This window comes from Schistocerca gregaria, chromosome 1 (genome assembly GCF_023897955.1).
Source record: "Schistocerca gregaria isolate iqSchGreg1 chromosome 1, iqSchGreg1.2, whole genome shotgun sequence".
Taxonomy (NCBI): domain Eukaryota; kingdom Metazoa; phylum Arthropoda; class Insecta; order Orthoptera; family Acrididae; genus Schistocerca; species Schistocerca gregaria.
In genome coordinates, this window is record NC_064920.1 from 749,829,172 (window position 1) to 749,854,479 (window position 25,308).

Genomic DNA, 25,308 nt, shown 5'->3' on the forward strand with positions numbered 1-25,308 from the left:
CAAACCATACCCAGCATATCAAAGAGAAAATAACTTCAGAATCTTATTTATAATATTTTAGGATACTCATTTAATTCATCCTCATTACAATATAGAAGATGCTGGAGGAGAGGAAAAAAATATGATGGGTTCAGTTCTGACATAAAAGAATGTCTTGGCCATGGGTATAGGTCATAAAGATATTATTATAGAACCAGACTTGCCCAAGGAATTTAGGACCTTAAGTGGCTTGGAAGCATTGCCCCACATTGCCAATAAATGGAGTGGTATATAAGGGGCTATGTGCGTGACCAAGAGTGTGCTTTTTAAATATTTCCTTCAGAAGAGTAGTAGTAGTTAGTTATGTACAAGGAATGAGGTCCTGAATTAGAAGATGGAGTGCTCAATGGTGGCAAGGCCATTCACAGTAGAATATTTAGTGTGTAGGAAGGTGGTGTCAACATGGTCAATGCATCAACTACATGTTAGCATTTATTTTTACTGTTTCCATTGTTTGTATCCCAACCAGGCCTTTCCACTTGTTATTTTTACTTCTGTGTTCTACCCAGGACTTTCCAGTTTTACTGTTTCCATTGTTTGTATCCCAACCAGGCCTTTCCACTTGTTATTTTTACTTCTGTGTTCTACCCAGGACTTTCCAGTTGTTATTTTATATTTTCATTGTTTGTGTCCTACACAGCACTTTTCAATATCATAGACTCAATTTATATTGGTAAGTTACACTTGCTGCTAGATTATGGATTTGCTACTGAAATATTATTCAAGGAAAACATGATAGAAGATATCATTAAGAATAGGAAACATCTAATTTAAAAAGGATCAGTGCCATGAGTGTATCTGAGATTGTTCATGACAAATGACACTGACTATAAATTTATTACTATTTTGTAATGTTTAGAAACACTTGTCAAGCAGCTCATATTCTTGGAACACAGAAAATGTATCAAACAATTATTTATCCACATTACTGTCAAAATTGGTATACATGTTCGGAAAGTATGAGAGATGTTAACGAATGACAGTAATACACAGGTGAATATATTGCAATCTTTACAATCAATCACAACCACTACCTAGTTATGGTGTAAAACATTACAGGTAAGTAGGTTTCATTCCTAAAATAACTGTAATTAGTTTTCACCATTCACTTCCCTATTCATTTCACTTTCCATGAGATTAACAGGAAATAAGTCACCCCATTTGCTTGCTCTTGCACATCTGTATGCAATTCTGAAAAAGAAAAGATTTCCTCACATCACAAACCAAGACACAAAAATAAAAAAAAGTTACAACTATATTCAGTAAGATCCACTGCACTTTGAATGATTGCTTGTATTTTGATCATTGACTTAATAGAGGGATTATATAGAAAAGGGTCTATCATTAATTTAGAGGTAGTGTACAATAAGTTCATTTTATAATAATACTACAGCACTTAAAAATCTGTCAGATAAACAATTATTTACAACACGTTTACCTTCAGAGGCCTTTAACTGTATAATTATTTTTCTTTATGTGAAGCAATTTGCAATATAATTTAAATGGATAGATAAAAATTCTACTCACCGACTGGTCGCAGGAGAACACATACACAAAAAGGTTTAACTTTTAAAAACTTTCAGAGCCAGTGGTTCCTTCCTCTGACAGAAGAGTTGAAGAGGAAGGAAGAGGGGTGAAGGAAAAGGAGTGGATAGGTTTAGGGAAAGGGGCATAGTTCCGAAAAGTCACCCAGAACCCTGCGTCAGGGGAGACTTACCGGATGGGATGAGAAGAGAAGACTGACTGTTGGGAAATGTATCAAATGGGATCTGAAAACCTGAGGGCTTAAAGGTGAAGACAAGGTAATATGAACACAGAGATTACTACTAAAACATTATGCACGAGTTAATAAGAGTGGAAAGCTATGAGCATTGAATATAACAGAGGTGTGAGCCAAAAAAATAGACAGGTTAAAAAATGAAAGATGCAGAAAACTAAAATAGAGCAAAGGAAGGAATAGCTACTCTGAAGAAATGCTGAGATAGAAGGAATCAATGTAAATTAGGGCCAGGTGGGTCGTGAGAACCGAGGACATAGTGTGGCACTGGTTCCCACCTGCGCAGTTCTGAGAAACTGGTGTCTGGGGGAAGAATCCAGATGACGCATGTGGTAAAACAGGCACCGAGGTCATGGCCGTCATGTTGGTACAGCATGTTCTGCAGCAGGATATTGTGTGTTGCCAGTTTACACCCTCTGCCTATGCCCTTCATCCTGACTGATAACTCATGATAATCATGCCGATGTAAAAGGCCAAACAGTGTTTACATAACAGCTGGTACATGATGTGTCATTTCACAGATGGCTCCCCTTTGATACTATGTTTTGCCAGTTGCAAGGCTGGAAAAATAGTGGCAGTAGGGTACATAGGACAAGCCTTGCAGCGGGGACAGTCACAAGGGTAGGAACCATAGGGTAGGGAGATGGGTGCAGCATGATCATAGGGTCTGACAAAGATATTGCGGAGATTGGGAGGGTGACAAAAAGCTATTCTAGGTGTGTTGGCAAAAACGGTCAGACAGACTTGATCTCATTTCAGAGCATGATTTTAGGAAGTCATGGTCTTGTCGAAGCACCTGATTATTAAATTCAAAACCAGGCTAATACTGGTGACAAGTGGTGTGCTCTGAAGTTGTTTTTTGGAGGGATCAGCAGTACCAGGATTGGCTGTGATGGCCCAAGAAATCTGCTTTTGAACAAGGCTGTTGGGATAATTACGTGCAGTGGCGGTTGAGGTGAGAATGGTGGTATATTACTATAAAGAGTCGGCATCTGAACAAATATGTTTACCTCAAATGCCAATCCTGGATGGGGTAGCGTTTGACATGGAAAGGATGGCAACTGTCAAAATTTCAGAAAGCTTTAATGTGGACTGAAGTGTGTAGCTGACCCTTGGTGAGGATGAGATCATCATCAAGGAAACTGGCATAGGATTTGGAACAGGACCATGTGAAATTTAATTGGGAGAAGGTATTTAGAGGTATCCTGTTGCAGAATATATTCTAAATCATGACAGTCATGAGATCAGTGCCTATTTCACCACATACACCATCTGGATTCTTTCCCCAGACACCAGTTTATCAGATTCTCTCCACCCACTTGGCCTTAATTTTATTCTTTCTGTCTCAGCATTTCTTCACACTAACTACTCCTTTCTTTGCTCCATTTTAGTTTTTTGCATCTTTCATTTCTAACCTGTCTATTTTTCACCCCCTCCCATCTCTGTTATGACAATGCACTTAGTTTTTCGTTCTTATCAACTCGTGCATGATGTTTTAGTAGTAAACTCTGGGTTCATATTACCCTGCCTTCCATCTTTAAGCTCTCGGGTTTTCAAATCTCATTCAGTGTATTCCCCATCCATCAGTCTTATCATCCCATTCGGTAAATTTCCACTGATCTAGGTTTCTATGACCCTTTCCCTAAACTTCTCCAGTCCTTTTCCTTCACCCATCTTCCTTCCCCTTCCACTGTTTTGCCAGAAGAAGGAGCCATTGGCTCCAAAAGCTTGTAAAAGTTAAACCTTTTTGTGTGAGTGTTTTCTCCTGGCGCCACTTGGTGAATAGATGTTTTATCTATCCATTTACATTTTACTGACAATAACTGATTATTTTTGTCATTACAACTTACAATATGTGATCCAACTATAAATTTAATTACAGTCTTTTCATTTCCTATAACATATGAAACTTTCACTTTTTTATAATGAAACTAATACATTATGCTGGATTCAAAGCCACAGACATTCAATGCAGAGTGAACATCCTCAGTGATCTTTTTATATGCATTAATGTAATGAATAAATAACAGGTGGCATAGTATTGACCATTCTCTCCATTTAAATTATAGCCTGACTTGATGCTTCATGTGTATTTCTTTTAAATTTTGTCTAGTTTACTGTACTTTAATTAATAAATTTTAATATTTATGGTTGCTTCTGCAGTTTTCCTTATGTATAGTACACCAACTTTACTCAGAGAGCATGGTCATACACTATTCCCCATTGTTACAAGATTCTGAATTACAAAGGTTAAAGACATGCTGTATTTATATAAATATATTATATAAATATTATATAAATATTTGGGCTTTGGCCACTTTGTAAAGAAGTATATAATTCTATCATAACAATATCACACACTGGCAAAACATTTAGGCCCCACTATAGTTTATGAGCATCACACTGGAGTTACTCTACTACCTACTTCAAATGTAACTGTGGCAGTTTGTCATTTCCAATGAACTAAGTGGATACTGATGTTCTGATTATATTCTTTGTTCTCTTCATGACTGTCACCTCACCTCTGGATGACACTGGTGAATTCGTATTTGTTACTACTAATGCTTTTATGTATCAGTTCTAAATAAGCCTGTATTAAACCTGCCAAACACCGAGTTTCATGTTTCTGGTTTAAGCTGTGTTGTGTCCACTAACTATAAATCACCCTGTCATGAAATTAGCACATAATATTTTATAGAATTGCACCCATCCATTTCCAAGAGAACACTGAATGTGCTGCTTGCTGCAGTAACGCAGAGTTAGATAAATCAATTAAAAATTATGTAGTTCATATGGCAAATTAAGATCCCCATGATATAATGTAGTCCTATATTTCAAATATCTGACTCTCAGTTTTGAATGTCTACTCATTCATAATTAACAGATCCAGTTAAGAAAAATTGTATTTCAATCCTTGAAACAATCAAGATTAGTGAAGGATAATGACACATACATAAGTTATAAAAAGACATTACAGTAATAAAACACATCAGCATATTGTTGCAATAAAGATAATGCAAGCCATTATGTCATGATATCCTATTATATATTGAAACACAGTATCCAGACCAAATCACTAAACTGGCATTCACTGACACAACTTATTGCCCAGAAAATAGACAAAACATTTGCTTACTTTCCATGTTTAGAGGCTGTAAAAATAACTTCTGTCAGTTTTCCTGATGCTGTGCACATTCTACAGATCGTGTGTCTTGACCTTACTAGTGTTGGTCTTACAATTCTGGGCCACTGTGCATCATCACTATGCCTGCTGCCTGCAAATAGTACAAAATCCATAACACTCACATTAGATAAGGTGACTGCTATGAACTATACACCTAGTTAGTCTTCCCTAAATGCAAGAAATAAAAGTCAAGTAAATAAATTGGCTTTGCATAAAAGAAAGAGGTCATTCAATAATATATTAAACATGAAGTTGACTGCAAGCAGAATGTAAATCTGAAGTGCAACCCATTGTTAACACAACCCTTGTTACAGGAAATTTAGAATGCATAAAGATATTTTGTCTTTTCACACATCTCCCTTTTTACTTCAACAATCAGTGCAACAGTGACAGTATACTAATGAGACATTACTATGAATGAAAGTGAAATTTGAAAATGGGTGGAATGTAGGAGGAGGAAGGGTGTTGGATTTAGTAGTAAGGAGAACTGTTCACATATTGAGATCAGCAAAAAAAAAAACTGACGTAATAATACAAGCTATATGAATTGGGGTGGTTAAAGAAAAAGGATAGACTCCATGAATGTGAAAGAAAGATATGATAAAAATAGACTACAACAATGAGCAAAAGAGAATAACCTAAATTTAGTACCAGAGGAGGAGGGGGGGAATGAAAATAACTGTGATGACATGGTTGAGGACACTCATCATGAGAGGTGTTTAGTAATTCTGAAAACAGACTTAAGGCTATATGGAACATAGTGAAATGAGAGAGAGAACAGGATAACATGATTATTTAACAGAATGGAAGAGCTATAAATGGTATATCACAGGTAGCAAACATATTTAACAATCATTTCTTAAATATAGTTTGAAAGATACTGACAAACAGTTCATGAGGAAAATCACAGAAGCATGTCAAAAAAGCAGCTCTCATAGAGTTCAATCATTGATACATTTGTACTACTAGCTTATCCTTCTGAAATTAAGAAAACTATATATTCCCTGAAAAATAAAAACTCATCCAGTTTTGATGGTGATTTCCATATAATAAGCCCCTGAAATATGTAATGTATCAATAACTCAAGGCATTTTTTCAGAGAGGTTGAAATATGTCATTGTCAGTTTCCCCATAAGAAAGATGAAAAGAGAGATGTTGATAATTACAAACCTGTTTAATTCTGGCATTATTTTCTAAAATTTTCGAGAATAAGTACACCATCTCCTCAGCGAATCACAGTTTTTCTACTGAGAATACCATTTACATGTTCATTCACCAAATTTGATAAGCATTAAATAATAAAATAGTCCCAGATTGTATTTTCTGTGACCTATATAAGGCTTTTGACTTGTGAATCACAATATTCTCCTACATAAATTGAAGTGTTATGGGACTGATGGTAGAGGCAACCAATGGATAATGTCATATCCAACCAAAAGAATGTACAAATTTGTACTTGGTAATTCAACCGATGTAGTCCGAGGACATTATTCTGACTGGGAAGAAATCACATATGCAGTTCCCCAAAGCTCAATCCTACATGCACTATTGTTCCTCACAAACATAAATGGTCTTCCATCTAGCTTACAAGAAGCAAAATTTGTTCCTTTATCAGATGACACTAATACTGTAAACAGCTCTCTCTCTCTCTCTCTCTCTCTCTCTCTCTCTCTCACACACACACACACACACACACACACACACACACACACACACACACACACACACACACACACAGAAAAAATAGTAAACAATGTTCTTAGAAGAACCATTGACTGGTTTTCTGTAGATGGTCTCATCCTCAATTTTAAAGAGACACAACATATTCAGCTCTGCACATCTAGGGGTACCACACTAGTGATAAGTGTAATACATGATGGTGTCTAGATAAATGAGAATTTACACTGGAAAAGCACATTTTGTGGAAAAGCACATTTTGGAAATCCTAAAACAACTTTGTTCAGCCACATTTGCACTTAATATCACTGCAAATCTTGGGAGAGACAAATCAGTAAGCTGACATATTCTGCATATTTTCATTCAATACTGTCCTATGGAATGATGTTCTTGGATAACTCATCTTTAAGAAAGAAAGCCTTCATTGCTAAAAAATGTGTTGTAAGAATAAGGTGTGATGCACACCCACAATCGTCTCATAGACACCTGTTTAAGGACTAGGTCATTCCGACTACTGCTTCACAGTACATACATTCCCTCTAAGTTTGGTATCAATAATCCACTGCAGTTCAGAAGGAACAATCGTGAACATAATTACAACATCAGAAGCAAAAATTCACACTAAAGTTGTCTTTAGCACATAAAGGGGAGCACAGTGCAGCAAATAAAATTTATTTTTGATAACGGTGTTGAAACATAGAAAATTGGCTGTACAGCATTCAATCTGCCTCATTGAATACACGTCTTGATGGCACCACTCTGTCACATTTACCCAGATCATGACAGTATGTGTAATGCAGATCATCAACCATTCCTGATTGATCAGTGCATACAAGGGATAAATCATAGTGATCACTGCATACGAGGGATAAAACATAATTCAAATCCAGCAGCAGAGAACAGTCTCATCCTTATAGAAGTGCTTGTTCTACCTCTTGTTAAAAAACATGTTACTGTTCACAGCAAGATGCTTTTCACAGATCACTTTAGGGTGGGTGGTTGCGGAGTCCATGAGGGTGTTATGTGCAGTGTAGTCTCATTCCTGGAAATGAGGAACAGGCTGTGCAGATGTATTATAAGATTACACAAAGAGTGAGTCTTCATCTAGAACATAATTTGGAGGAAGATACAGAAAGTCATTTTGTTTGTGGAGAACACTATTTCTTATCAGAGAATTGTCACAGCTTTTAAAAAATTCCTTTGGTGACTCTAACACACAGGTATTCCAAATGGTTTTGCTATATTTTAAGATCTGATATTGTCACATAAATCTTTTACTAACAAATATGGAGGTATAAACTCACCACTACGAGGTTCACTACTTACCTTTCCTTTATTCATTTACTGTGATGAGATGATATATTTATGTTTTCTTTTGCCCCTTGCGAAGCCCCTGACTTTACAGGGAGAAACTCTTTGATGGAACATTTACAACCTCAAGTTCCTGTTCCTGATTCCATTGTTAAGTGTGCTGAGAGGTTTTTGTATTCGCTACTGTTTTTGTCATAGACTAAATGATGTTGCACATACTAGGGGCCTATACTTTCATATGTTTTTGTTGCTTCAACATAAGGAATCAACTTCATGATCTTTATTTCCTGACATTTTCTCTCTTCCACAAAAGCCATAGATTTTTAACTTGGAACTTCATGATTCATAGGCCAATTGGCACAGAAAAAAGGCTACGAAAACAGCCTCAGGTTCATCTGTAGCTTCACTACATTTACTACAGATTGATTTTCCTCATCACAATGTGGTGGATGTTTATAATACTGGCACTTAAAACAGCTCACTGTGTTGGGCATGAAGGGTCATCTTTTGAACCTTGATGTGTTTTGGCAATATGCATTTTCGCTATCTATATATTTCCTTCACTTCCTGAGAAACAGATGTTCACATAAACAATTTACCACACCTAAATCATCCACATATTTTAATTTTCCAGCAATACATTCAGAGCTCTATGGATATAGAATGGTGAAACCTTTTCAAAGAAGCTACTACTTTTTCACTACAAGAAAAGCATTCTTTGATACACTCAATGCTCTTTTATTGTACATGGTTTCTTTTAGACCTTTTGTTGTTGGAGAACTATCCTCTAATGAGTGTTTCATGGACTGAGTGCCAATACTGATCCACTGGAGGTGTTTTTGTTTGATATTGTAGGACCCACTGATGTCCCTTGAGCAGCTAGCAAGGCCCCAGATACCAGAAGCACCCCAATGTAATCAAAGTGCAGTAATTTCCACAGCGGTTACCACCTAACAACTATTCAGCATCAACAGCTGTCCACCCCCCAGCATGTAACACACAAAGTTTAGTCTATTTACATCCTTGAGATCTGAGTTGGTGCAACTTTTTTCACCCCCTTCCAATGACAATATTCTTCTTTTTCCTGAAATGTTGTGTTGACCACAGAAAGGAATGGTGTAGGTATTTCTAGCCATTTGAGAGAGTTTAATTGTTTTTGCTTTCAAATATGGTGTTTTTCTAGTGACCTTAATCAGCTGAATATATTTTCATCAATGTATGGCTGACATTAGTAAAAACATCAGATCAAGCAAAATGGTGATGAAACCAAAGTTCCATCTCCATGCAGAGTTTACCCACATTTACTAATACTTCATGATCACAGTGGTGTATCTATAGAGTTGACAAACCAATGCTTTGGATTTGGAATCTAATGTCTTATTTGAAGACTGACGAATCCTGCCATGCTCAAGGAATGTTGAACAACTGAAGGTCAAATACAAATCAACTGTTTTCTCTATTTCATCATCATCTTAATCATGACTAGTCATTCTGTAATCACTGCTGGTAAAAGCCTCTTACATTGCAGTATCCAGCTATATGTGTTCAGCTCCTGCATGTTTTCTAACAACTGATATCCCTGTGCTTCCTGAGCTGGAGACTTGTCAGTGCCACCAATCCTCAATACCAAGAACCCTGGGCATGCTTCAACAAAACCCATGTGATATAACAGTGACACATTATGTACCACATGGAATCTTTACTTAAACCACAGGATCAAGAAGAAAGTAACCCCCCCCCCCCCCCTGACACACACACAACAATATGGAATATGGAAATGACAGATTGCTACTAATTACGTAGAGGATGTGTTGAGCTGCAGTCAGCACAATGAAAAACAATGCTAGAAATATTCAGCTTTTGGACTAAGCCCATGACCAAAATGAGAAAACTCACATATAATTACAACCCACACACACAGGGCCACTGTCCCCTCCTGGCATTAAGGTCCATCTGTGACTACATCCAAGATGAGCAGAGTCATCAGACATATTTTCTGTGGTATTTAGGCAGATATTTTCAGTTTTATTTTTGAAATGTGTAACTAGAGTCAGCCCAAATAAATCACAGTTTTCATTTGATGCTCTTCAATAGAATGCATCAGTTTGTTCCACTTACACAGAAAATGATTTTTGAAGTGTCATTTGATGGAGAGGTCCAAAATTAGCCTAAATATTATTTGTTTTATTGATAAAACATGAAGAATTACCAGTACTCCAGCAATGACTGACCAGCATTGCTGCATGGTGGTAGAAGTCAGGAAGGGCCAGGGTTGTGCTGTCACTGCTGGTAATTCTTCAAGTTTTATCAATAAAACAAATATTATATTAGGCTAATTTTGGACTGCTAAATCGAATGACACTTCAAAAATCATTGTGTGTAACTGGAACCAACTGATGCAGTCTGTCGACACAGGGCGTCATACAAAACTGGCATTAGCAAAAGAAATATTACAATAGATTCATTTGGGACCACTCTATCAAATGGGCACATAAATTGCACTTCAAAGGTAATTTTGTTCGTGACAAGAAAGATACCAATGTTTTCATCAACACTGTAAGTTGCATGAACGACAGACAAGCTGTATATGCCTGGGATGACTCCAACTATGCATTTCAAAACTGAAATTGAAAATATGTGCTGAATCGCCAGAGAAAATGTGCCTGATGCCTCTTAGGAACTCCCACTGTCACTGACAAGGCGTGTCCAAGAGACAGCTGGGCCATTCAAGTTGCTGAGCACACTACCTGACACAATGTGCTTCACTTCAATGACTGCTTCCCAGTAGCACCTGGATTCCCCCCACTTACCCTTCAACATATCCTTTGATCCTGTAACTCCCGGGCCTCAACTCACACTAGCCCCTGTTCTCCTCCTGCCAATATCCTTCACTGTTCCTATTCCAGAAAAACATAGTCCCTCAGTCCCCAGTTCACATATATAGTTCTTTCCCCTCCTCTCTTCTCACCCCCACCCCCTCATTCTTCCACCCTGCTTCCAATACAGTCTCTCAATGCTGCACATAGCAGCCCTATCCTGTATTGACCACATCCTTGCACACTCCCATTTGAGTCCTAGTGGCTTCTCCCATCCTTACCCAGCTGTCTCACCCTTCTCTCTTCCCCGTACCTCTTCCATACCCACAACGCATCCCACTGCTCACCTCAGAAACAGTTGCAGTTAGGCTTTAGCACTTGAAGATGACAGTGGCCTTGTATGTGTGCACTGCACTTGTGTGAACATGTGTGTTTTCTCCTTCTGCTGAAGGACTTACTCTGAAAGATGAATATTTCTAGCAGTGTTTTTCATTGTACCTGTCTGCAGTGCAGTGGCTCCTGTATGCGACGAGTAGCAATCTATCCTTCCTGTGTGTGTGTGTGTGTGTGTGTGTGTGTGTGTGAGCGCGCGCGCGCGCGCGCGCGCGCGTGTGTTTACTATCTTCTTGGTGTGTGCATGACTCTCTCTACTGAGAAGGTTGTGGCTGAAAGCTCTATGTAAGTGTCTTTTAATTGTGCCTTGTCTGCAACTTAATGTGTCTTCTTTACAGTAAATAGCACTCTGTCTTTTCCTACAGTGCTGTTAAATTAAGTGAAATAGACTGCACATGTGTGCATACCAGTAAAACCATGGATAGAAAGCTCATCCTAAACCTCTGAAATGACTCCAATCAATTTGGGAGAGATATTACTTACAAGCCAGAAAGAAATATTGTGGGAGTAAGAGCCACCAGCCTCCTATTGGTGTGGGGGCGATAAAACAGAGAGAGAAGGGGTGAGGAGGAGATGGATAGTGAGGGGCAGAGGAGGAGAGGGACAGAGAGGGGCAGGAGGAGATGGTCAGAATGATGGGCAGGAGGAGATCAACAGAGAGTGGCAGTTGGAAGAGCTGGACACAGTGAGGTGCTGGGCAAAACAGACAAAGAGTGGGGGAAGGATGAGATGGACAGACAGGGGAAGGAGAAAATGGACTAATAGAAGATTGAAATAAATACAGAGCCAAGTGATGCAGTGTACTCAGCTATCTCTACATACATGCAGAAAACAACAAGAGTCGGAACACTGTTTACAGAGACATAAGCAGGAGATTTCTGACTCACCATACACACTGAGACAATTATTATCTTTTCAGTGCTAAGCATGTTGCAAACAGTCATGAAATTATTTACTCCCTTTTCTGGCACATTTTGTAATCTGCTACTTGGTCATGTAAAAATGTTTTCTGTGATGTAAACAAAGTGGGTTGTGAGCGACACGGGATCTGTCAGCTTTTCCCATTTGCTCGACTGCGTGTGGCTCATGCCATAAGAATTCCAAGACATAGCTTTTGTGATGGCACATATGGGCACGTCATATTTAAAATAAACAATATGTACAAGCATAAGGATAGTGTATTGAATGCATTATGTTTGCAGATATTGTTTATTTTAAATCTGACTTGAAAAAATCTAATGCTTTTCATTTTATCTTCACATGCACATCCATGGTGCAACATGAGGGACAGCACATATTGAGGAGATAATGTGAATTTGTCAAGCATAAGATCCAGAGATGGTAACTTAGTCTGACCAAAACCAATTATCAAAATAAATTTCTTTACTTGAGATGTTTGCTTTTTAAAGTTTTTCCTCTGAGTTTATGTCTAGAAACACATTCTGTCGTGGGAATTTGAAAGCTGCTATGAGAGATACTTAGAATTTTTGGTTCATATTTGTAAGTAATGTAAATGAGCTTTGAGCATATTTTTCAAATTTGTCTGAGAAGGTAATTCAGTAAAGAACAGGTTTTGCCACTTTATCATGCTGTCATTTTTTGCCATATATGGGACACATGCATACACTTGAATTTCGTAAACATTCTGAAGTACTTTGAAATTGTAGAATTTACCCATATTTGCACCAAAATTCAACAAGTAGTATTTTACCTTTCAACTTGTGTACAACAGTTCTACTACACTTACAAAGCTATATATATATCACAATCAGATATACCGGTATTAGTAATGACCTATACTTATGTGAAAGCAATATTAGCATAAGTCTATACTCAATGGAATCAAATTGCTGTACTAATTTACATGTACATATGCTTGACTACACACAAGATGGTTTGTATCGTAAGTGTGTAATTTCACAAAAAGTGGTGGGAGGAAACAGTTATCAAGGAGTGACAACTTGTGCTAGCTTTGGATGATGAAACTAATACAATGTTATCAAATACTCATTGGCCTAAACATGTCCTTGGTTTTCGCCACCCAACTGGCCTTTATGTGTGTTAATTTCTTTGGTCTGTCTCAGTCTTCACAGTAACATTTTCTTTCTTCATTCCGTTTTTGTTTTCTACATCTTTCATTTTCTGATCTGTTTATTTTTCACCATCCCTCTCTCACCTCTAACACACACAATGCACTTAACTTTTTGCTCATATTAACTCATGCATGACATTTTGCTCATATTAACTCATGCATGACATTTTAGTAATAATCTCTGTCTTGCATATAACCCTATCTTCCACATTTAAGCTCTTTGGTTTTCAAATCTCACTCACTGCAGCCCCCAACAATCAGTATTTCCTTCTCATCTTGCCCAGTAAGTCACCCCTGACCCAGGGTTCTGAGTGACTATTCTGAACTCTACCCCTTTTCCTAGACTTGACCAGTCCTTTTCCTTCACCCCTCTTCCTTCTCCTTCAAGCCTTCTTCCAGAAGACAGAGCCACTGGCTCCAAAAGCTTGCATACATAATACCTTTTAAAGGGTGTTCTCCTGTCTCTGGGCGTGGTGACTGGATTTTTTATCTACCCATTTACATTATATTTTCATAAATTGATTATTTTTGTTTATATATTAGCCCAAATGAGCATTACACTACATAACTCTTCTTGTATAAGCTAAGGAAGCTACAATTATTGCAAAATCACATTGGTGTTCATTTGCATTAACTAGCTGTTTCAAGAATATTTCTTACCAGTCAATCCCTTTGCATTTCATCAGCAATAATTACAACTCACATCTATTTTAGATAGTAAAATAATTATTGTAATTCAAATTACATAATTTTCTTAATGATGGCTTGTGTGTGGAAGGTGTTGCCATGTCATTTACATTTTGATATGATTTGCTTAGATGATGGATACTTGTGTAAATTCACTTTAATGGAGTATTACAGTATGGTGGAAGCTGTTTACATTATTTGCCAATTATTGTTGCTAACACAATAAGCAGAATTTCGCCATTTTCTATACAAATAGTGAACTCTCGTGTACATTATGTCAATTGAAAGACAAGAGATGAGGTTGTACTGTAATGGTGTATACTTATAATTGCAAAAACAAAATGAATTTATATTGCATTTGACACTGCTGCTATTACACTGTGGATGCTACTTGATGAGTTCACAAAACAACTGAATGAATGCTAATTAGTAATACATTTAATTACTATTTTATCTTATAAACTTTGGCTTCACGTACACTAAATGCATCCCTAAAGCTAGAAAAAGCATTCTAGTTACTAAGAACCAGTATGTATGATTGAGATTTGCTAGAATCTGAGATATGAATGATTAAATACATACTTATACTATTTGATAATATAATTACCTGCGACACTTTTAATTGAGTAACATTAGAAACTGTAAAGCTTAACTGTGCATTGAATGTTTAGAACTGTGGATATTTCCTGTAGTTGTGCTCTGACTGAAATGTTAGAAATGAAGACTGTTTGTTATTTCTGACAAAGACAAAGCATCTGAATGAAATTAAGCAGAGATAAGACAATGAAAGATGATGCTTCCAATACAAGTTTCAGCAGTGCTTGTGAGTTCATGGAGTAGAGGTACATCATTGAGAAGGAATTTATAACAAGCAATATAAGTTAATAGTCTATGTAGTGATATGTACATACATTAAAAAATTTGTTCTATAAAATATCCATTTAATGTAAGTAACAGAGTAGAATTTGTCAATAGTTTATTTCACAAGCAGATAGACACCACAATCATTTTCATTTTGTATAACAAACTTCCTATTCTGGTGCATGTGTGCCATGACAGTCTCACTCGCCAATACTTGAGGGAGGAGGGAGTTATGTAACATAACAGAACAGGACAACATTTAACAAAATGTACAATTCAAAACATACTAAAGAACCTGATATTACCACACAATATTTATGCAAAGTTACATAGACGCAAGAACTTTAATAACTGTAATGTTATTAGATTACAGTGTGGATGAGCAAAAGTAGAGTTAAGATGAATTGTAATCAGTTAAGATGAACTCTAATTAATTTATAGAGATATTGCACAATAGACTAAAAATATGGCCATATGTAAATAAAAGCCCAATTTATCATTTGTGGAATTTATACATAGAAGAGTATAGCAGTTATGACACAGGCAATTGTAAAGAGACAAGGATTTACACTGGAAACAAAACTTCCACTGCATTTGTAAATTAATTAACATAAATAATTAAGACAGTGTTATGGGTGTATATTTTATATAATTTTGATATGATAACTGTAATATTTTGACATACTGTTTCAGAAATATTGTAATGACTTATAAAGCTAAATTCCATGATCAGTTTTGTAAAGTTTCAAAATCTTAATTTTAAATTCAATTAATATCAATTTAAACAGAGCATAATGTAACTTTGTAACTGTTGGAACCTACATTTTGACTGTTTTGGCTATGTTACTTCCTGGTTAACTTGACCTATATGAGGAGAGACTGACATATTCTTGGATCACCCACGAAACACTTGCCCTGGTTGAATGTCAGTTTAGCAACTAATAGTACATTTCTCTGCTAGATTACATACCAATTCTTCATTAATATCTTTTTTTCCAGATACTGGAGTTTAAAGTGTCCAAGGTGTACACACGGGGAAGTGGCTAAAGACAGCAAGTGTGTGGTCTTCCAATATCTACTGAAGAAGGGCATGAGTGACATGAGGGAAACATTAGGGGAGGATTCCTCTTCCTATTCCACTGTGAAGAAGTGAGTGGCGGAATTCAAGCAGGTCAATACCTCTGTCCAAGTTGCACTTCACAGTGGAAGACCTGTAATGGGCAGTAAAGTGGAAAACACCTTTCCAATTGAGGACATTATGGCAGACTGACATGTGACAGAACCTTACATTGTTGACAGATGGGCAAATCTCAGGAATGCTCTGAACAAATCATAAGAGTTGTACTTGACATGCACAAGGTCTTGCGTTGATGGGTTACAAGAATGTTGATAACCAGAAGACAAACGCCAGACACACTCTGTAAGCTGAAAGCTCGACTCATTTTGATGCGGACCCTGTGACATTTCTCAAAAGTTTCATGACAATGTATAAAGCATGGGTTCATCACTTTCAATTCAAATCAAACAGTGGAAACACTGGTAATCAAAATGAAAGGACTTGTTGTGTTGACAAAACAACTGCTCTTTCATCAGACAATGTGCCCATGTACACATCTGTCATTGCAATGTCTGTCGCTGAGTTTTGCAGCTACAAACTGCTTTAACACCCACTATATTCACCCAATTTGGCCCCCTCTGACTTTCATCTCTTCCTTAAGTTCAAGAAATATCTAGCTGGAACCCATTTTCGGTCAGATGATAACGTCATGATTGCAGTGGAGGCCTTTTTTTGCCATGCAGGAAAAAACATTCAACAATGAAGATATAATGGTCCTGCACCACTAGTGGCAAAAGTGGTATGGCCCTAACTATGTTGGAAAAGCCCATAAACATTTGGTCTATTGACAACTTTTACTGGGTGGGCTGACAATTTTCAGTCACCCCTAGTATTGTCTGACATAAGTAAAACTGGACCCAGATGTTATTTTAGATTGAGGAATTCCAATAAAACTGAGTTACACATCTCAATAAATCATTGGTCATCAGCAAGTAATTGAAATCTAGCCACAAAAGCTGATTGTTTTTTAAGTTCCCACAGGCAGTTCGTCCCAGTCTGCAACTGATGCTGCACTGTGTTTGTTTTTTCCCAACTTTGTGGGTAAATCAGGCAAAAGTCTCTACAGTTCCATACAAAGTTTAACAGAAGTAAGGAAAATGTCTGCACGGAGTGAAATAGTGTTGGCAGGAGTCACCAACCTTTAGTTGCAAGTACAGGTTCCCACTTATGTGAAGTCCATGGACGGGCTGATAAATACCAAGGTATTTGATGTGGACTAGTGGACAGATATGGAGATAAGCATAATGTTAGCTACCACAGGGACAAAATTTCCAAAGTATGCTAAAGTTTTGAAGAGGATTTAGAAGGATTCACTGATCAATTAAGAGCTGTGTGGTGTCATACATATGCATTGTGGGAAAGTAATGAAAGGAATAAGGTACCACTCATTGAAGTAAAAACTCATAACTAGACATATTCATTTGTGGGGTTGAGCTGTATGTAGGTGCTCAGGTGAGGTGTGCTTTGCCAAGCACACTACGGGAGACTTACACGAGGAGGCCCGGCAATTCATCCACTTTTGCATCAGAGTAAAACCTCGTGTCCTGAACCCATTGCAAATCCCCAGACCACAAGGCTCGTGAGTGATTCACTCGGCTAACCAAAGAGGTGCTTGAAGGAATGCATATAGGAATGAGTATATGGGAAATACAAACAATGGCAGTTACTGGCACTGTCCCTTGCTTCCCTCTGCAGAATGAAAATCCAGTAAAAGAAGTGAGGGTTGCTCAGGGGGCAAACATAACTTTACAAGATAAAATCAATAGCAGACAGTCTACCCTTCGGGCAATTCCTCAGCACACCATATGATTCTTACAGGTGATGTTACGCTTATAGCCCAGAAGTCTTATCACATATCTTACTACTTGCAGCCCGCAGCAGAGAAAAATATTTCAGATTTACTGATAGCTGGAGTAATGCCACTCTTTCAGTCCCTGGTCTTCACCTATAGTGATTGTGCCCAAGAAAACCATTAAGGGATAAAAGGCTTATCACATTTGCATAGAATGATAGTGGTCATGAATGTCATAAAACTTTATACCTCCCCCTTGCAAGTATCAATGACACTTTCGGTAGCCTTAGCAAATGCAAATTCTTTACCACCTCCAGTATGCAATCCAGTTACCATCACACGACTGTAGCTATGGAAGATCAGCACAACATAGCTTTTCTTGTGCCCTCTGGGCATTATAAATACATAAGGATGCCCTGCAGCTTGCTACATTACAATGTTTTGCTGATTTACGGGGTTCAAAGATAACGATGTATTCAGTGTAAAATGTTCAAATGTGTGTGAAATCTTATAGGACTTAACTGCTAAGGTCATCAGTCCCTAAGCTTACACACTACTTAACCTAAATTATCCAAAGGACAAACACACACCCATGCCCGAGGAAGGACTCGAACCTCCGCCGGGACCAGCCGCACAGTCCATGACTGCAGCGCCTTAGACCGCTCGGCTAATCCCGTGTGGCTTATTCAGTGTTCTTAGATGATATAATTGTCAAGCAGGATGAGAGAGTGTGTAGTGCAACTGAGAAATATGATAATTCATGTTAGTGATGCTAATCCAAATTTTAAATTACATAAGTGCAGTTTCACATAATCAATAGTGCACTATCTATGCCACATAATTTCGGCAGATGGTGTAAGACCAGGTCCTGGTTAATAGATGCAATGGACAATTTTTCAGCACTGAGGAACATTAAAAAATTGCAATATTTTCTTTAGTTAACAAATTACTAGCAACATTTTCTGGAGAACTATGCAACCTTCACAAAACCTTTCATAAAATTACTGAAGAAGAGGTCTCCTCTTGTCTGCGGGAGTGCAATGTTAAAATTGAAAGAATTCTTACAAGTTCAACAGTCTTGGCTTATGCAGACTTTACACAGCCTTTTATCTTGTCTAGTGATGCTAGTGACTTTACTGGAGGCTGCATATTGAGTCAAGGGCAAATTATTGAAGAAAAACCAACTGGTTACACACTCCATCAACTGTATCAAAGTAGCTGAATCAAGCCTGGCAAAACCACAGTACCACAGCAAAGGAACTTCTGGCACTTGTTTTTAGCACTCATTATTTTTATGTTACCTATATGGATGACAGTTCATGGTAAATACCAATCACACAGTTTTACAATGGCTACTGAGTTTAAATGATCCTACCAGCAGACTTTTAAAGTGAGCCTTAAAACTCCATGAATACGACTATCAAAAATAAAGGAAAATGTACACTGCTACTTACCATAAGGATTACATGTTAAGATGCAGACAGGCAAAATTAAAAGACACTTACACAACAGTCTTTTAATTGTGCCTGTCTGAAAGTTTACAGTTATATTTACAGTAAGTAACAATCTACCTTTCCGTACATTGTTGATATTCTAACCTGAAGTTCCCATAGTTTCATGAATGACTACATAGTCCTAACAAATTAAACTGGAATGCAGATTCCTTGAGTAGGAAAATTTAAGATACTGCAAGTAGATGACGTGCTTACTGAGGAATTAAAAAAGTGACAAGAATACAATGCTGGTTGTAAGAAATTGGCTATCTCACCTGATTTTATTACAAAAGATGACATTTTATATAAGAATACACCTCTTTGAGGGTGGATAGCAGTACCAAAGAGTATTTGCAAGTTCTTACAGCAAAAATGTTACAACAGCATACAGACTGTCATAATGAGAAAAGCATTATGCAAGGGCACACTGCAGGCCGTTAGTGGTGGCCTCAACAAAAGAAATTCATAGAAAATTACAATCAATCTTGTCTTCCTCGTGCTAGGAGGGAGCAAGGATGAAAACCAAACTTTACTTGAAGCAGCAGGACTGTCTGAAATTGTAGCATTCAGTATCACAGAAGAGTTCCCTGTACTGGCCCAAACTAACACACATACTTTTAATCTGTCATCGACCATTCTCTCACTATCTTATTATGAAACCGACTGAAAACATGACTGCTGAGTCAGTTGTGAAAGCTCTTGCATTTGGGAGTCCAGAGGCCATTATAACAGATCATGACACAAACGTTATTTTCCATCTTATGGTAAAGGTTTGATAGGAGATTATGTGATATTATGACAAACCATTGTGAAACTGGGCAGAACTAAGAAACTTACGTGGCCCTGTGATGGAACACCCTGAATATTACATTTCATGTTACCCGCAAGTTTTGAATTTCAGCTCCAGATCAGAAGAGTGTAATTTATTTTGATCACTTAACCAAATATAAAGGCAGTGATGTACCATTTTCTGTAGAGGATCCAACAAACTCAGTGTGCAGTAAAACTGTTACAAAGCAAATGCTGAGTTCCTGTCACAATTTATGGTATAGGAACTAAGAGCTGACTTTTTCTTGTCTTAGGTGGGAGATCAAATCAGTATTTTCTATGTCACACCATTATTTATATTAGTATATAATGATGATTCTGTTGGGAGTTTTTGTCATGTTAGAATCCTGTCTAGCTAAGAATTGTGCTCAAGTATTGGATATATGTACTGTATCTTTTTCACTAATATTCAATAGGACAATTATCTTTCATAATCACTTCCTAAAGGAAAGTGTCATGAGGAAACTCAAGAGTATTGAAGCCTGGCCAAGCTGTATTTCTGTTTGCATAATATGGCCGAATCTATCATGTTTTGTCACATGTACACAATTTCCTTGAGTGGATTATGTGTCATTGTTTGTTTTCAAATTGCCTCTATGGCTTATATGTTTCTAAGTGGGTTAGTTTGATATCACCACTGGCTGGACAGAACTTTTCCACCACTGAACTGCTTGCTATGAGCAACAGCCAATCTGTTGTGGACATCTGTCCTTCATCAAACAGTGCCACTGTTAACACCTTTTCTCTGCTGCATTCCATTCTGTCCTCTAATGTGGCTTTTGAGGTTTTAACTCTGTTCTGTATCATCAGTAGACCCCTGTGCTATTAATGCATCCTACTGTTACAGTTGTATGTTACACACCTCCCATTGTCCCATAATTAAGCAATGTGCCCATTCCAGTGTTGTTTCAATCATTTACTTACTCCTCTATTTTTTTATTATCCACCTCTACTGGTGAATGGTCTTGTATATGTTTGCATTATTTCGCTATGTTGAGACATTTTTACCACACAGTTTTCACCACAGCCTGAAATGGTGAAGTTATATTCAAAGTTTACAAAATTTGAAAACTTGCACTACAAAAGTGCAGATCACAAGCCTCTGGATCAGCCATCTAATGCTCAACAGCCACTGAATAGATGCAGCCCAGCACCATTACAAGTGCTGGTCTCCAAGCAGCCACTGGAGATGCAACTCAGCATTTTCAAATACACCTGAGTGACACAATTCAGCATCTTGTGTAGACTCCATTTCCCTTTAGGACACAATTAAGACAGTTTATGGTCTCACATACAACAAATCTGACTCATCACTAAACAGTTGGTGCCTCATTATGAACTCCTTCATGACATAATAAAAGATATAGATGCTATTCAAAATCAACTTAATAAGGTAACTACAACTTTAGCAATACCTCATGTACTACAAACTACACTCCTGGAAATGGAAAAAAGAACACATTGACACCGGTGTGTCAGACCCACCATACTTGCTCCGGACACTGCGAGAGGGCTGTACAAGCAATGATCACACGCACGGCGCAGCGGACACACCAGGAACCGTGGTGTTGGCCGTCGAATGGCGCTAGATGCGCAGCATTTGTGCACCGCCGCCGTCAGTGTCAGCCAGTTTGCCTTGGCATACGGAGCTCCATCGCAGTCTTTAACACTGGTAGCATGCTGCGACAGCGTGGACTTGAACCGTATGTGCAGTTGACGGACTTTGAGCGAGGGCGTATAGTGGGCATGCGGGAGGCCGGGTGGACGTACCGCCGAATTGCTCAACACGTGGGGCGTGAGGTCCCCACAGTACATCGATGTTGTCGCCAGTGGTCGGCGGAAGGTGCACGTGCCCGTCGACCTGGGAACGGGCCGCAGCGATGCACGGATGCACGCCAAGACCGCAGGATCCTACGCAGTGCCGTAGGGGACAGCACCGCCACTTCCCAGCAAATTAGGGACACTGTTGCTCCTGGGGTATCGGCGAGGACCATTCGCAATCGTCTCCATGAAGCTGGGCTACGGTCCCGCACACCGTTAGGCCGTCTTCCACTCACGCCCCAACATCGTGCAGCCCGCCTCCAGTGGTGTCGCAACAGGCGTGAATGGAGGGACGAATGGAGACGTGTCGTCTTCAGCGATGAGAGTCGCTTCTGCCTTGGTGACACAGATGGTCCTATGCGTGTTTGGCGCCGTGCAGGTGAGCGCCACAATCAGGACTGCATACGACCGAGGCACACAGGGCCAACACACGGCATCATGGTGTGGGGAGCGATCTCCTACAATGGCCGTACACCTCTGGTGATCGTCGAGGGGACACTGAATAGTGCACGGTACATCCAAACTGTCATCGAACCCATCGTTCTACCATTCCTAGACCGGCAAGGGAACTTGCTGTTCCAACAGGACAATGCACGTCCGCATGTATCTCGTGCCACCCAACTTGCTCTTGAAGGTGTAAGTCAATTACCCTGGCCAGCAAGATCTCCGGATCTGCCCCCATTGATCATGTTTGGGACTGGATGAAGCGTCGTCTCACACGGTCAGCACGTCCAGCACGAACGATGGTCCAACTGAGGCGCCAGGTGGAAATGGCATGGCAAGCTGTTCCACAGGACTACATCCAGCATCTCTACGATCGTCTCCATTGGAGAATAGCAGCCTGCATTGCTGAAAGGTGGATATACACTGTACTAGTGCCGACATTGTGCATGCTCTCTTGCCTGTGTCTATGTGCCTGTGGTTCTGTCAGTGTGATCATGTGATGTATCTGACCCCAGGAATGTGTCAATAAAGTTTCCCCTTCCTGGGACAATGAATTCACGGTGTTCTTATTTCAATTTCCAGGAGTGTATGTTTTACAACATACACTCCGTCCATGCCCAAGTGGGCATATTAGTGTTGGCCATACAGACTGGCCTACAAAAAAAGTTCAATTCGATCTTAATTCATCCTGAATCCCCACTTCACGTCCTTGTGAATATCTCAACACATAAATAACTCTTTGGATGATATATCCCCTCACTTTTAATTTTATATCACTGTGTGCTAACTGTATTACTGTGAAGTTGACTCAAGAGAACCCCAAACTTATTCTTCACTTGCAGATACCTGTTTCCTGTGTGAACTAAGAACTGAAAGGAAATAGCCTTTACACTTTCTCTATTTCCTAGAAATTTTTTATTGACAAGTACATAGCTTGGCTAACAAAAGACTATCAGGTAGTCTGTCATGGTTCGCAGACACTCACAGCTTTCACTGCTGCAGAGTTACAAACTTGCCAGTATAGCTCAACTAAATTTGTACCAAGTTAGCTTTATACATCAGCACCTCTATTTGTGACATTTCTCTGTTATTAGAAGAAACTAAAAAACTACTGATAGTTGAATTAACACAATCTTTGTTCTATGGCGTAAGAACCAGCTGATTATACATTAAGGTACCTCCCTCCAGTTTCCTTTGTATGTTACTATTAGATTTTCACTTCCCACACACTGAATATCACTGAATAACAGCAGACTTCTATTAAAAGCATCCCATTACAATATCCTGAATTTCGGTTCTCCACACATTTGAAAGAAACTTTGAATGCTACTATTAAACCAATCCTGTTATTCATTCCAGAATTTAAGTTCCCACTCTGTACACATCCTGTCGCATTTGTTCTTCCAGGTACTAACAATACCAATTTGCTCAAGTCCTTGGATCAGTTAATGGCACGGGAGTAGCAACAAATCACACCAGATTGAGCTGCCGTCCATATTATGGCATTTCACTGGTACAATATCTTACTCAAAATAACTTTTCCTGCAGTGCCCTCTGCCCTGCTTGCTATTCTGAACTGAACATGGCTATATACTACTGTTAAATTAGGTAGTAGAGAGCATACGGCTTTTCCAGATGACCATGTGTATTGTCCTAGTTCAAATGGGCTGTAACAAGGTGAAATACAGAGTTAATGGCAACTTTTATTTTTCTACAGTAATTTTGAAACCCCCAGCTAGGATTATTTTCTTGAATTAAAACTATTGTTTTGTATTTGGTTTAAGAATTTCTTACTTTTGTGAATGTTTTAAAGGGTAGTCTTCTATTTTGTACTTATTTGTTCAATTCATAATGTTTCATTGTCATGAACATTTTTACAATCTTTCTATTCATTTTAACTCAACTTCATTACCTTGCTGTTGCCATCATATAAATTTGGGTTGAAGGAATCATCCTTCAGATGTTTATTCTAATTTGCTTGTAAGATGCATTAATGCTATGAAGAACAGCATGTTTTGTAGTTGTATCATTTTATTTTATATTTCATTTTGTTTGATGCTCAGAAAGATTTAATCACATAGTCAAACTGGCACCTTTCACACATTAATATATTTTCTGTTTTGCCTCTTTGCTTTGATAGTTCAATAACTGAAACAGTACTTAGATGATGTAATCAGTACTGCTAACGAACTTCAAATAATTTCACTTACAATGCTTCAGTCCTTCCTGATTACAAGTGAAACAAACTGTTGTGTTTCAAAATTCTGTTTCATGCTTTCAATGTACCTTACTGTCAAGCTAGCAAGCAAATTCTGCCAACATGGTGATTGCCCAGTCACTGTATGGACATTTTACACTGTGTGCTTAAGTCACCTTGAAAAGACAGACTGTAATCTGGCAAGGAGGACTTTTTAATGTAATCCATTCATTACTAATCATGCTGGGCCCTTTAAATCACTTAATAATGCTAGAGGTCATACATTTCCTTTATTGATAACAAAAGGCTGTAAACATGTATGATTACTTTCACATTATGTTCTAATCTTTGTCATCCAAGTGTCTGAGTTGTTTATACCCCTTAAAATTGTGTCTAAAATCAGCTTTGGCTACCTTTGTGATGCTGCTGCCATCAGAGTCCTGTATTGCCAACTGTAGTCACCACATTCTGATGTAACAATTGTACTCACATTTTGAAATTTGAATTGTTACATTAAATTAAAATATTGTTACCCATAAATTTAGGCCCCAGTGTGATTGTTGAATTCACTCGTGGTGCACTCTTTCAGGGAAAGTGGAGGAGATGTATAAGGTGCTCCCAGGCCCCAAACATGAGAATTTTTTATTGTTCAAATTTTTGTGACTCAGTTTTCCATCACTGCCTTTCGGTGAATGTATTATAATTGACCTGTCAAGCTGGAATAGGTCAAATCACCATCAGCAAAGCCTCCTGACTAATTAAGTAAAACTGCAGGATAA

At 38.3% G+C, this 25,308-nt stretch overlaps 1 protein-coding gene across 1 annotated transcript in view; it reads right to left on the reverse strand.

The window, feature by feature from the left end:
• Positions 1 to 805: 805 nt before the first annotated feature.
• LOC126267656 (methyltransferase-like protein 17, mitochondrial) overlaps positions 806 to 25,308 on the reverse strand; it is a 113,421-nt gene continuing 88,918 nt past the window's right edge. Inside the window, exons 9-10 of the mRNA XM_049972959.1 lie at positions 4,953 to 5,091; positions 806 to 1,230 (exon numbers count right to left, since the gene is read on the reverse strand). Coding sequence (XP_049828916.1) covers positions 1,131 to 1,230; positions 4,953 to 5,091 — 239 coding nt within the window. The 3' untranslated portion in view covers positions 806 to 1,130. The remainder of the gene's footprint in view (positions 1,231 to 4,952; positions 5,092 to 25,308) is intronic.